This window comes from Cygnus atratus, chromosome 10 (assembly GCF_013377495.2).
Source record: "Cygnus atratus isolate AKBS03 ecotype Queensland, Australia chromosome 10, CAtr_DNAZoo_HiC_assembly, whole genome shotgun sequence".
In the NCBI taxonomy this organism is placed as follows: Eukaryota; Metazoa; Chordata; class Aves; order Anseriformes; family Anatidae; genus Cygnus; species Cygnus atratus.
Window position 1 is genome coordinate 15554960 of NC_066371.1, and position 14214 is coordinate 15569173.

A 14214-nucleotide genomic window follows, 5' to 3' on the forward strand; every position below is an offset into this window, starting at 1 on the left:
CCCCCCTCCAAAAAAAAACACCACACCTTTCACAAAATAAGCTATTGTGCTTATTTATCTGTAAGAACATGCAGTACTTCACATACGCATAGCTTATGTGACATTATAGAATAGTAAAGCTATGCTTCAAGAGCATTTTAACTATCCATTTGTTCCTAATTATACTGAACACCCTCCAAATGTTCCATCTTGAATCTACTACTACTAATGCAGCCTCCCTCAACAAGCCCCAGACTAAACTTATATTCTCTTAAGTCAGGTATACTTTTCATATCCAAACTGCCTGCTAAAAATACTCACCCAAAATACAGTTTTAAAGACATTAGCACCAACTATTCTTTCTCCCCCGCATAGAACATATCTACTTTTTAAGCTCTCAAACACTAGACACTTCAGCTTAAGTTCTTAGGAAGTATCTCCTCTTGACCCAGATAATTAAAAAAAAAACCACAAACAACAGCAACACCCCATAGAAAACAAAACAAAAAACCTTAACTCAACGCAGGTAACTTCTAAACAGTTATTCCTGTAGGTGAATATTGCCTGTATCAAACAGGTAGGTCTCCCTCCCGCCCTTATATATTATAGGAGAAAAAGTACATGCGGAGTTTTTTATCCTTAAAGAGCACTAAACACACTCCTTTGAAAATTTTATTCTGAGTAATTTATAATATTTCTCAGCCCTTTACTGTCTATATTCAGATGCAGGCAAGTTCATATTTTGTCAGCTAATGCAAGTCCTAAAAGGAATCACACCAGAAACTGATTAAGATAAAGATACATCCTCTAAGCTCCAGACAGTGAATTAAGTATTTCTGGCTTTGCCAAGAAAGCTTTTCACAATGGCAAGAACTCACACAGGCTGTGGCCATGTCAGCAGTCGCAGCTTCTATGCCCAAGCAGTTCTTGGCTGCCATAAGCTCAGAGAAAACTTCATCTTCCTTCCGCCAAACCAGCTCATACCTCTCATGAAAGCATTCACAACACCTCCCCCAGAAACTTGCCAAAACGTCCTACAACTTCACTTTATTTCATTTATTTCACCGATAGACCAGGCGCAGTACGAGGAAGCATCTCCCGCTGCCACAAGCCTACCCTTCCACCAGCCAAGCCCTAGAAAAATAACGGCCAGGTAAGGGACTGCTATTGGGCTCAGGCGTTACCTTCACAGGTTAGCTACTGAAAATTGAGTCATGCCAACCTACTGAGTGACTGAACATAACTGTCTTGAGCCTCGCAATACAGACACTGACTGCACAGTAGTGACACCTCAGTAATCAGCAGGCAGGAAAAAAAAAAAAAAAAAGCATGTACTTGAGACAGCCACGGTCCTAGAGACTGATGCCCATCGCCCAGCTCTGTCTGAAGTATAGACACATATCAATTGCTCTTTTGAAACAGCAATGACAAAGCAGGTTAAAGCTGTTTCCACAGATCTGCAAAGTTGTGTGCAGGGCATCTCACTTGCACAGGAAGAAAAATCTTTAGGGAATAAATACTGACCATTTTAATTAGGGGTTTATTTGCTGTACAAAAACAGTTAGCACCAACTAGAGGAGCGAATAAAGCATCCACCTACTCTCCTATACAGTAAATGGGACCAGAGATTCTTTACTTTGGTAAAAGACATACCATACAAGAAGTTTTACAGTGTGCGTTCTACTTCCAACTTTCCTTTACAAATGTTACAGTTGGAATAAGCTCTGGCAACAGGAGCAACATAGCTAGAAGACACCTCGGTTTTAGAAAACAACCATGCTTTAACATGTAAGAGCCTGTGGCAGGGCTACTTATCTACTAACTCCTCAAAGCAATTTAATCTTTAAAATGGATTCCCTTGAAATCAGGCAGCGTGAGCCCATACAGAGGCAAGAGATGCCCTCTAGTGGGACTCAGCCACAAAACTAAATCAGATTCAGCCAACAGGCATGTGCATAAACCCTTACAGAGCAGTCTACAAACATATCTCCGTTCTATGTTACAAATGCATCAGTTTGAAGCCGCAAGTGAATGAAGCAACTGCATACAACTACCACTGCCGTTTTAGATTTCTTTGGCTTTTATGACTATTTCTAGCTCAAAATTTAGTACATGATCAGGACTTACACAGTAGCTGTTAAAAATAACACAACAGGAAAAGATCGCTTCAATAGCAAGTGTCAGACTAAAATCCTATTCAGAAAGGGTGGGATATAGGGGAAATATATAACTCCAAGACAGAAATAAACCTGGCAATCAAACCTAAACCACATTAGACTTGGACAATTTAATAGCAGTAAGTGGAAAGCAAGAAGAGGTCATTACTGAGCCAAGTTATACTGTGGCCGGAAACATGCGCTGCAGATCTTGCCACTGCTGAAAAGCTGATAAAGTAGGTTGAAGGACAGACTGACGCTATTCGAGTATTTAAACATGGCACCTATTTTAGCAGCAAGACTTCAGAAAGGCACTTCCAAGTATTGATAAAGGTCACAAGTTAACAATACTTACTACACAAAGAATCACACTTCAGCATTCACAGAATCACAGAATGGCCGAGGTTTGGAAGGGACCTCCGAAGATCATCTAGTCCAACCTCCCTGCCGAGCAGGGTCACCCCGAGCACGTTGCGCAGGATGGCATCCAGGCGGGTTTTGAAGATCTCCAGAGAAGGAGATTCCACAGCCTGTCTGGGCACGCTGTTCCAGCGCACTGTCACCCTCCCAGTAAGTGCCCTCTCACATTCAGCTGGAACCTCCTGTGCTTCAGTTTGTGCCCGTCGCCTCTCGTCCTTTCACTGGGCACAACTGAAAAGAGACTGGCTCCATCATCTTGACACCCTCCCCTCAGATATTGATACACATGGATGAGGTCTCCCCTCAGTCTCCTCTTTTCCAGGCTAAACAGGCCCAGTTCTCTCAGCCTGTCCTGGTATGACACCTGCTCCAGTCCTCTCATCATCTTCATAGCCCTCCTCTGGCCTCGCTCCAGCAGCTCCATGTCCCTCTTGTCCTGGGGAGCCCAGAACTGGACACAATGCTCCAGGTGGGGCCTCACCAGGGCTGAGCAGAGAGGGAGGACCACCTCCCTTGACCTGCTGGCAACACTCTTCCGAAAGCATCCCAGGATACTGGTGGCCTTCTTGGCCACAAGGCCACATTGCTGGCTCACGGTCAGCCTGCTGTCCGCCAGGACTCCCAGGTCCCTCTCTGCAGAGCTGCTCTCCAGCAGGGCAGCCCCCAGCCTGTACTGGTGCTTGGGGTTATTCCTCCCTAGGTGCAGGACCCTGCACTTGCCCGTATTGAACTTCATGAGGTTCCTCTCGGCCCAACCCTGCAGCCTGTCGAAGTCCCTCTGAATGGCAGCACAGCTCTCTGGGGTATCAGCCACTCCTCCCAGCTTTGTGTCGTCAGCAAACTTGCTGAGGGTGCACTCTGTCCATTGTCCAGGTCATTGGTGCGTAAGTTGAATAACACTGGAGCCAGTACTGACCCCTGGGGGACGCTGCTAGCTAGAGGCCTCCAACCAGACTCCGCACCACTGAGCACAACCCTCTGAGCTCTGCCATCCAGCCAATTATCAATCCACCTCACTGATTCATTGCTGGTATGTGGCCAGTACAAGGTACAATTACAACGATTTGAAACAACAGTCCTCAAAAGGCTTTATGTCTGCTACGTTTGTTAATTATCAGAACCAGAAGTGATTGTACATCAGAATAACTGAATAAGTAAAAATGTTATATGAGAGTTCAAGAAACTGAAGCAGGTTTAAAGTTGAAAGATTTCAACGCCCATTTGACCTGACTCCACAGGGACAACACACTTGAGAGGACAACCTTCAGTTTAGAAGCCAGGATACAATCATATTCCTTATTCCTGTGCCTGGATTTTTTTTTTTAATCCAAGAAGAGAACTGTTTCAATGATGGTGGTGTCACCATCGGTGCTTAATGGTTTGATTAGATGATCATAATGGTGATGGTGTTTCCATCTATGTGCAAAGAACAGCCCACTACACAGGGCAGAATTACTAAAGGATTCCAAAATTTGCAGACTGTTCCTAATCCTCACCAACCTGTTTTTGCAAAGCTTTTAGGTACTTTTTCATGGAATCCAGAGGACTTTCACAACGTTAATGACTTCTCTGCAAATAGTCTGTGTTTGCTCTGAGATGAGCAACTCCCATTACTCTTATGTACAAGAAGAGTCTGTCTTGTATGGGTCACTGAAGGAACACAAGAAGGAGCGCCCTGCTCCTTAAACCACCGTAACACTTTCTCTGCCTTTCTATTTTAATGGAAACTAAGGAACTTTCATTGAAAGACTATGCAAATTCTTTCATTGACCTGTGAGTAAAGGGATACATAGACAAAAGCACTTTGAAAAACAATTAGTTAAATAAAGTCAGGAGGTCCAACTGTTTTAATTTAAAGTTCAATTTTTGCCTTTTAATTTGTGAAGTTAGCAGAAATCAACTGCAAAAATATTTTACTATTTTGCCTTTTCTGCCTGGCTACAGCCTGTGAGGCTGTAGCAGCAGGAACTGACGCTATTTGGAGTGGACTGCAGAAAGAACAGAATACTGAGCTCCAGTCCCATATTTTCGATCTGCTTGACTAGCATGCCAGAAGTGGTCTTCACAAAAGCTAACAAAATTAAGTTTGATGCACTATTTGTATTGAAGACAGTGCTTCAAAATGTATGGATTGCTGAGCTTGCAGGAATAGGAAAGGACCTTTTTCCCTACTCAATTGTACCAAAGGGCAGCACTAATCAGTTTGACAAGAACAGGCAATAGGAGGAGATGCCATTTTGAAAGTAAGGATTAAAAAACAACAACAAAAACTAGACTCTTAAATATAAAGCTACTCCAAGGACAAACTAGCCTGGAAAAGGTGTAACAAGGTCCAAAACAATTCTGGAAGATGAAAACCAAAGAAGATACTGGAGAAGGAACTGTAAACATATATCATGGTCTAGAACTGCAATTTATTGATTTTCATTTTCCTTCTTTTGTTAACTTTCCATAATTTTCTCATGAAAAACTTAACTTTTTGCTTTGCTGGAATGCATTGGATTTCTCTCACAGACTTACTTGATGGCAAAGGTCACATTCTTTCTACTGCATATTATTTCCTCAAGAACAGTAAATAAAAGCCAAGCAGAATTGCAAATAACACCTATGCACACCTGCAATATGATACAATTTCAGTGCTGGGGCTTTTTTGCCTTTTTTTTTTTTGATGGTGGGCAGAAAAGGAAAAATCAGAACAGAAGCGTCTCTCATCAATCTGCAAGAATCAGTCTTGGAGCTAATACAAAGCAAAGCATGAGGTTTGGTGAAGAAAGGCTTCCCTGGGTAGGCCTAAGCCAATGCCCTTCTGCAAAAACAGCAGGTGATGGAGAGAGAGTCCTGGGGCTTCGGAGCAATCCATATTAAAACATGGAATGGTCAGATTTTTCAAAGATCTTAACTTGCCTTGATAATGTTGAAGAAGTCTATTCATCCTAACATCCCACACCTTCACTGTGTTATCTGTACCAGCTGCAGCAATGCATGTACCACTGGGATGAAAATCCACATGATTCACAAACCTGTAAATTGCAGTTAAATCCAACTGTTTATATTTAATTCTTGCTGAAGATCAAAGGTATTTTCAAGAAGGGAAACTATATCATGATGCACTGAACATTAAGGAAAGGAGAAAACGTAAAAATTCATACTGGCAAACTTCTCTCAAGACCTTGCTTATAACTCCAAGCAGACTGCAGGATTGTATCTAAGCATACCTGTCTTCAAAGTTTTGCATTACAGTTGTGTGTAGGAGCTGTAGATATGAGCCTCTGGAAATTTGATGGATCCAATTGTGGAATATTTTAAAGTGTAAAGGTCTGCATAACACATGTCCTTTACTAAATTAACAGGATTTCTAGATTGGCATATACAAGAATGGAACACAGATCCCCCCCCCCCAGCCCCTTATTATTCTTAACTAATTTTGAGATACAACTTACTGAATTTACTACTTTGCTTACTGAACTTACTAGAACAAATAATGCTGCCTGAATTTGTCTTAATATAATTGTTTATTACTTTGTACTTGAATTTTCAATACAGCAAGAAGCTAGGCATAGTCCCACCTCAGTACTCTAAAGACTCATTTTGTATTTCTGGACAAATTAACTTCTGCTGCAGTCCAACGTTTTGTATGAAAAAAAATCCCTGATTCCACAACTGAATAGAACAGGACTTTTTTGAGCAACTCTTTGGCATTCTGAGGATGAAACAAAGCATAGAAGTACCAATTTGCCAGCATACTTTTACTTTAATTTACTTCTTCAACTCAGAATACAATTAAAAAAACCAAACAACAAAACACTTGACAAGTCTGGAAGAAACCAATAATTTAAGTAGCTTCAAAAATAAGTTTCTCTGTTCTTATTATTTAAGGCCTGACATACTGGACAGTTATTGAAACATAACCCTTCATGTTCCAACCTGGACAATGTATAACAAGATCAAAGCAATTCTGGAAGCTTTTTGCACCTCGTCTGCTGCTTGCTGCTTTTGAAATAGGTGCTAATCATTTTTTAGGAGGTGGAAATGATTGCCAGGACAAGGATCTCTGACTGCAGTGACAAAAACAGGTGTACAGTCACCACACACCCCACTTGAGCCATCGCTACAGGGCTGGTCCATGTGCCCTGGCAGTTACTTACCCCCCATGCTCACAGAAGGAATGTATACATTCTCTGCTGGTTTTATCCCACAGTTTGACAGTTTTATCATCGCTGGCTGATACAATCAAGCGTCCATCTGGAGAGAACCTAGGAAAAGAGTAACAGCAATTAAGAAGTGCCCCCACACAAAATGTACACAGGGTCAACTGGATTTGGCCAGCTGTCAGGGCACATCCATAAACACACCTGACTCTTCAAGAAGTCACACAGACATCAATGAGACTAAAAATACAGTTGTGACAGGTTGAGGAAAAAGGCAACCCATAATTCCTTAAGCCATCCCTAATTCCATAAGCGCATAAAATAATCCTCAGGAAAGTCTTCAGTCTGACTTAAGATCTCCTGTCCTACCTGTTTCAATTAAAGAGTATCTGAAGTTGTTTCTTTACCCCGATTCAAAACAATTCCTATATTTGCCACAAGTATTAACAGCAATGTGATTACTCCCATTGGAGCAGCTCTTAGAGAAGCTTCATCATTCTAATGCCTCAGGTGAACGTACACCATTCATCTAAAAATTTCATTACAAGAGAACCAAGATCAATGCACCTCTTTCAGAGGCATAAATATTACAGGATCAGGACTTGAGTTTCTAACTGGAGAACATCACATATACCAGAAAAATATTCCTTCTACTGTACTGTGGGCATCTATAATTCTGTCAGTCACTGTCACTATCACTTTCATGAACTCTAATGCAAGAATCACCTTTAGAGACATTGGCTTTATCCTAAATACATATATCCATAAAAATTCTTCAGAACAACAGAGATGGATCGTGGAAAACTGAATTTTTGAGACAGTTATAAGGAAATAACGTATTTACAATGGCAACCCTTTCAGCATTTTATGTACTTGCTTGTTATTTACAGGAAATATGAAGATACCATTAGCTGATCCTCGCGAATATCTACAATGAATAACCTGACATACTAAAATTCTTGTAGATGATTATCTTTATGTACTTGGAATGTTCTCCTTAACCAAATGATGGAAGGAGCATGCGTGATCATTTCTGAATAGAGGCATGACAAGCCTATAAGTTACTAAGTTGCAGTAACAATTATAATCTCTCATTTTGCCTTCTTTAGCAACTTCAAGATGCAAAAGGCAGGTAGAAGTGAAACATGGAACTAAGCAATACAGCCTCTGCTTGACAAAGATTATTAAAGAAATATAAAATGTTTACATAACTGCTATCTAAGGCATTTCTCTGCATGTTACCAATTTATTTCAGTCACTGGACACATTTGAATCATCCTAAATAGTCACACAAGACCACGATGCTCAATCTCTACCCTGAAGTATAAGTTGCCATCACTATTTGCCAGAAAGTCACTTACCTGGCACAGCGAACCCAGTTTATGTGCTGACTAAGTGAGAATAGAAACTTCTGCCTGTGAACTGTCCACACTTTGACCGTTTTGTCATCAGAAGCCGTAACCAAGGACTGGCCATCGCTGGAGAAATGAACACTTCTCACAGTTGCTGTATGAGCCCTGAACACAGTAGATTCTCCTTTGCTACACAGAAGGAAAGGACACTTTAGAACGGCACAACATGACAGCAAAGACATTGCATACCTGAGAACAAGAAGCTTCTATATGGCTATGCAGTGCTATTAACCATTATTTCAGGACAAGGGGGAATGGTTTTCAACTAAAAGAGGGGAGATTTAGATTTGATGTCAGGAGGAAATTCTTCACTCAGAGGGTGGTGAGACACCGGCACAGGCTGCCCAAAGAAGCTGTGGATGCCCCTTCCCTGGAGGTGTTCAAGACCAGGCTGGACAAGGCCCTGGGCAACCTGACCTAGTGGGTGGCATCCCTGCTCATGGCAGGGGGGATGGAATTAGATGGTCTATAAGGTCCCTTCCAATCCATTAGGATCACAGAATCCTTTCTATGATTTCTATGGGAACTGCGTAGGTTGACTGCGTAGGGCGAAATCATTGACCAACCCCAGACAAATTAATGAGTTGAACAGAATACAAAGCTAAAATCAGTTTTCTACCTCAATACTGGAACCCAATCCAACTTGAAACAACTTAGGTGGCCTAGAAAGGGGCAAGAATGCTGTTAATTTGTGCAACTATTTAAAACAACATTTACAGAAACATCACTATAGAAGAAGAGGCTGAGATTCTGTACTAACTCCCTCACTGCAATGCAGATGAAAAGAAAGGTGCCTTCACAGTTCATGCAGACAGTGCCAAGAAGGCAACCACCTCACATCTGTTACTGCAGTGGCCCATGCTCCAGCTGACAGCTCCAGATGTAGCATCATAGGAGAAACAATATGAGTAAATGCAGAATGCCTGACATTGTACAACACCGAGTAATGCTACTATTAACGCAGTCAGGCTGGACAAAAGACAAGGTATCACTAAATCGTCTTCCTCCAGTTTCCAAATAAACGAAAGAGGTATTTTTCTGGCAAATAAACGCAAGGCAGAGTACAACATATTTGAGATCCAATAGGTATATTTTGGACCAAGAGTCCCGCGTCTGCACAATGTATACTGTGCTACCAAGAGTGCAATATTCACAAACAGAAGAGGATGGAGAGACATATTTTATTCTCTTTTCCTTTGGTATCTAATAGCCTAGCTTTGTACTGTGGCTTCTGGAAAACTGCATTCTGTTGCTATATGCTGAGTTCCATGGCACTACTGAAGCCAAAAAGGCAGAAAGTAAAAATCCTATATGCCTTCCAGAAATATTCCCTCCCTCTTCAGAAAAGTCAGAGCTCCCAAGTTTTATTTGATCCTTATTTACCAGGAGGCAAAGAACAGTAATGGTTACTTCTTAATAAAGTTTTCTTTTTGTCTAAAACCACAAAACATCCCCAGATCTGATAAAATCTCATAGCAGAAACGTGAAATTGTAAAATTCTGTTAACATGACTTAACAAAAAAACAAATCCCAAACAGAAATCAATACAGCAGGGTAGCATTAACTCATTAACGTATCACCCCTGAAAGGGACTACAAGGTTTCCAATTCTTTAGGAAGAAGCTCCTGACCCACAAATAGGCGGTGGTAGAGCTTTTCCTTCCCCTTTAATGACCCTCACAGTTACAAACCTGACTCAACCTGGATGCCTCTCTTGCTTTAGTTGTGTCTAAAGAAGGTAAATTGACAAAGAACACCAAAAAAGCACAGATTAAAGCTACCATGTACCAAGGTATTTCACAACTGGTGTAACAATAGTTTCCTTTCCATGCTGTCCCTTTTCTGACATGACAACCACAGGTAAAGTTTAGACTACAGAGATCACATCCCTAAACAACTGAGATAGCATCGCTGAAGTTCACTTTTCCCATTACATCCCAGTCCTTTCTATTTATATGTTAGTTTCTGAGAAATTTAACAAGTTCGCGCTAATTGTCCTTATGGGAGATTTCAACTTCCCAGACATGAAGTAGGACTATCATAGTGCTGCAACAAGCGAGACTGGGAAATTTCCTAAAGCATGCTGAAGATAATTTCCTGTCCAAGTCCTGATTGAGCCAACTGGGAAAGGTGCCCTCATGGATCTGTTGTTTGAGAACAGAGAAGGCCTTTGTGGGAGATGAAGTGGCAGGTAGCTGTCTTGGCCACGCTGATCATGAAATAATTGAATTCAAAAATTTTGGCGTAATTAGGAAAAGAGATCAGCAGAATTGCTGCCCTGGATTTAAGACCGCAAACTTGAAGCTACTCAGGGAGCTAGTTAGCAAGCTAGTAACCTTCACCCTCCTCACAGAACAGGTATCTCCATCACCAGACCACAGCTTGTTTCTAAGCTTCTTGCTTAACACTGGCAGAGAAGCAAAGGATCAATTTGCGAGAAGAGACAGACAGGTGGAGGGAAGAAGAAAAAATCCAACAGCTCACCACTGATGGGTAACATTAATGACTTGTTATATTAACATAGGAAAGTAATACTGATTTTAAGCTTTGTAAGGGACTTCAGTTTCATTTGCAATGCCATTTCAAGACTGAAATACCTCTCCTCTGTCCAAGCTGCTCCATAAAATGGTTCTTTCTTCAGGCCCAGAGCTGAAAAATTGCTATCAAGAAGCAGGGAAAAACCCTAAGCCATAGTTAAACTTAAAAAGAGAAATGGTGGTAAGAAATACTTACACACTAGGAACCCATAAACGCACTGTTTTGTCTCTGGATCCTGAAGCAACTAGGTGGCCAGAAGGGGAAAACTGAACACACATCACCGCATCTTTATGGCCCACAAAGCGATAGGCTCTCATCTGAGGTCTCATACTCCAGATCATCAGACACGAGTCCATCGAGCCACTTGCTGAATCGAAAAGAAAAGAAAAAATAATTTGCATTAATTCTCCTCCAGTTACAATGAAACCACCTTTCACACACAGTTCACCATCACAGCTTCCAACAGTCTCAAGCACGCTGCCCTTTAAATTTCACTGATGTACTGCATACTCTGTATTTCATTAGCAATTCATACAAAGTCATGCATTGGCTTGTAAACACATGCCAGCATTGACTTAGCAAAGAGGAAAAAATACTAGATGGCAAATCTCAGATACCATGACAGTAAAAATAGCCCTTCAAGTCAGTTTAATGCCTAAATAATAGAAAACTTTGTAGGTTTTCCACAGGCTACTACAGAGTATATGTCTTAGCCTGCCAACAAACCCAAGCTGCATCTCTCTTCCCAAGTAGGACATATCTGCAGGGAGATCTCAAGATATTCCTAGAAAAAAAGATCAGTTTGATGGTAGGTTCTGATATGGATGTAACATAATTATGTAATACAATTATGTTACAAGAAGATTCCAGGTCATTAGCATTAAGGCAAATAACAAATAGCTTTTGCTGGAAATGTCCTTTCACTTCACAGTCATTCCAACAACAACAACAAGACAACCTTTTCCTGCCATTGATTCAGGATTAATACATGCCTATTTCATACAGAATCATGTCCCTTAAAGGGAAACAAAAAACCTTACAAAAACAACAGTTGAACTCATAAAGATTCAGGCAAAACCTTTTCTTAGGGATACTAAGGTTTAAGGGGGGACAATTGTGTAAAAGCAGATTAAGCATATGGCCTAGTGTCAAAAGATTAAAACTTCAATCATGGTTTTACTAAGTCATTGTCTGGCAAAAATATTAAGTTGAAATAACACATCTTTTCCAAGACCGATATCAAAAATATAAGGCAAATAATGCTCTGACATCTCAATAAAGCATTTTAGTAGGATACTCCTTGGGACTTGTTAGCAATAACTATCCTAACCAGACTGGGCAAACAATCTAATGGAATAAAAAGACCTAGTCCTTTAGGTTTGGCTGGCTGATTTGGGGCAGCAAAGGGAGGGAGGTAGGAAAATCTCTCAATAGTCAAGTACACATGACTGACCCAACAGTATCTAAAAAAGAAAAATTCTTAGAATTTCTTCCCTTTCTTACCTGATCTCATTTACTAAAAAATATCAAGAGTAACTCTTTCACAGTCTAGTTGGAGGAGGCAAAGGCTCAAGCACTACTTCTGGTAAGATGGTGAAAAGCAACACTAAGTTACATTCAGAGCATCCTTACTAAACAAAGATCTGCACTGACTAGATAAAGTTTTAGGGAAAGGCAAATAGAATCAGAGAGGGGAGAGGAGAACAGCAGAAGGATGGTTCAAGATGGGTTTGAGCAATTTTCATTTTCTTGCAACCTCCCAAGTGCTCTGCAGGTTGCAAGGTCCAGAACAGAATTATTACAAGCAGCCCATGGCTACCTAACAGATTGCTGTATTTCTATTTATTCACGTCTGCTGTGCCCACTGCCTACCAGGTACATTGTCTCAAGCAATCATTTCTGACATACCTTCTCAGTGAGTCAAAGCACTGTTCTCACAGATGGACCAACAGCTTCATCAAGAGCCAAAACCCCTATAAGTTCCTACTGAAAGCATACACAGTGAGTTACTGAATAGCAGCTAGGACACAAGCCTTGGCATAAACACAGGCAAGTGTCTAAATAGGAGAAATAAAAGATGGAGGAGGAAAGATACTTGTGCAGGGAAAAAAATAAGTAATGTTTTACTTAATGTTCACTGCATTGTAAAACAAAGTACCTACACAACGGTAGGCAACAGTAGATGACCCTAAAGCTCTAGTAGGACGTACACAATTTGTCACCACTATGGTTCAACAACAGAATTTTTAAAGGCACATGTAAATACTCATTCTAAAACTCCCACAAATCTTTTCATCACAAAACTAAGTTATTTTAATGCTCAGGACCTCCAGGGCTCTCCTCACACAGCTAAAGGAGACAAACTCTATCATTACTGGGCCATCAAAATACAGAGCTTATTTACCCAGTTGTTTCTTATTGAGGCTGAAGTCCACACTAGTGACAGCATCTCTGTGGCCTTTGAAGTGCCTCTCTAGGGACGGATCTTCCTAGAAGACAATAATGTTTGGACACAATAGATGAACCATCTTCACACAACAAAATCATTTTATTTCCATGACAAGCTAACCAAGCTCCATATTCATTCCATGAAAGCCTGCTAGAGGTATGAACATTATGCAAAACATGCATTTCACACACATCAAGAAGTTTTTGAAAGGAAAAATTACCCATGCTGATAACCCCTCCTGATCTTAGCTGACTTGTGTAAACCATCTGTGCATTTTTGCAGCATGCTTCCCACTGCTTCTCATGCAGACACCCCAAAGCTGGCCCTGGAACATCGGTCACACTGAAGTGACACCGGAGCAAGTCACCAAGCACAGCTTTGCTCTAACAGCTGCTCATCTCAGTCCAGCTGTAGGCAAGAGCCACATCTTTGCACAGAAAGGACAAACGTTAGGCTCCCCCGGCACCCAGCGCTGCCACCCCCCGCCCCAGCCCCCCGCTCCAGGCCTCGCCGAGCCGCAGCACTCAGCCCTCCCGCCCCCAAAGCCCAGAAATCCCCCCTGAACCCAGCCCCGGGCCTTCTCCCGCACTCGCAGCCCCAGCCCGGCGCGGCCCTAGGGACCGTCCCCGCCCGCCACCAGGATGCCTCCGGCCGGACCCCGACCCCCCGAGCAGCAGCGAGGCCCCGGCCCCTCACCGGCCCGGCCGCCGCCATGCCGCCTGCCCGCCCCTCGCCGTTCGCTTTCGGCGCCTCCCGCGCCCCGTAGCAACGGCGCCGCCGGCGGAAAGGCTCCGGGACGAGCGCCGCCGGGCGGCCGGGAGGGCGGAGAGTCTCCGTCCTGCCCCGGCGTTTCCTCCAGTTTCTTGTTTCTGAGTTGATGCATACTCTCCCCTGGTCCTGCTGCACACTCACACTTACCCTACGCTTCGAGAGAAAAAGCCCCAAAGGCCGCCTGGCAGCTCCAGTGGTAGCACTGGCAAACAAGCACCCAGCCACAGGAACCTGCTGCAAGCCCCAGACGGGCTCCGGGTACCTCTCCAGCACGGCACAGCACCACGAGATGTTTGTTTAACGTTGTGCTGCAGTCCAGGAGAGGCAAAACTGCATATAACT

At 42.4% G+C, this 14214-nt stretch overlaps 1 protein-coding gene across 4 annotated transcripts in view; it reads right to left on the bottom strand.

The window, feature by feature from the left end:
• Positions 1-13903, bottom strand: part of POC1A (POC1 centriolar protein A) — a 57218-nt gene extending 43315 nt beyond the window's left edge. For all 4 annotated transcript variants that reach the window (XM_035546841.2, XM_035546837.2, XM_035546839.2 and 1 more), the window contains exons 1-6: positions 13798-13903; positions 13057-13141; positions 10848-11019; positions 8065-8244; positions 6701-6808; positions 5460-5575 (exon numbers count right to left, since the gene is read on the bottom strand). In XM_035546841.2, the coding sequence (XP_035402734.1) occupies positions 5460-5575; positions 6701-6808; positions 8065-8244; positions 10848-11019; positions 13057-13141; positions 13798-13815 (679 nt within the window). In that variant the 5' untranslated portion in view covers positions 13816-13903. The remainder of the gene's footprint in view (positions 1-5459; positions 5576-6700; positions 6809-8064; positions 8245-10847; positions 11020-13056; positions 13142-13797) is intronic.
• Positions 13904-14214: the final 311 nt, after the last annotated feature.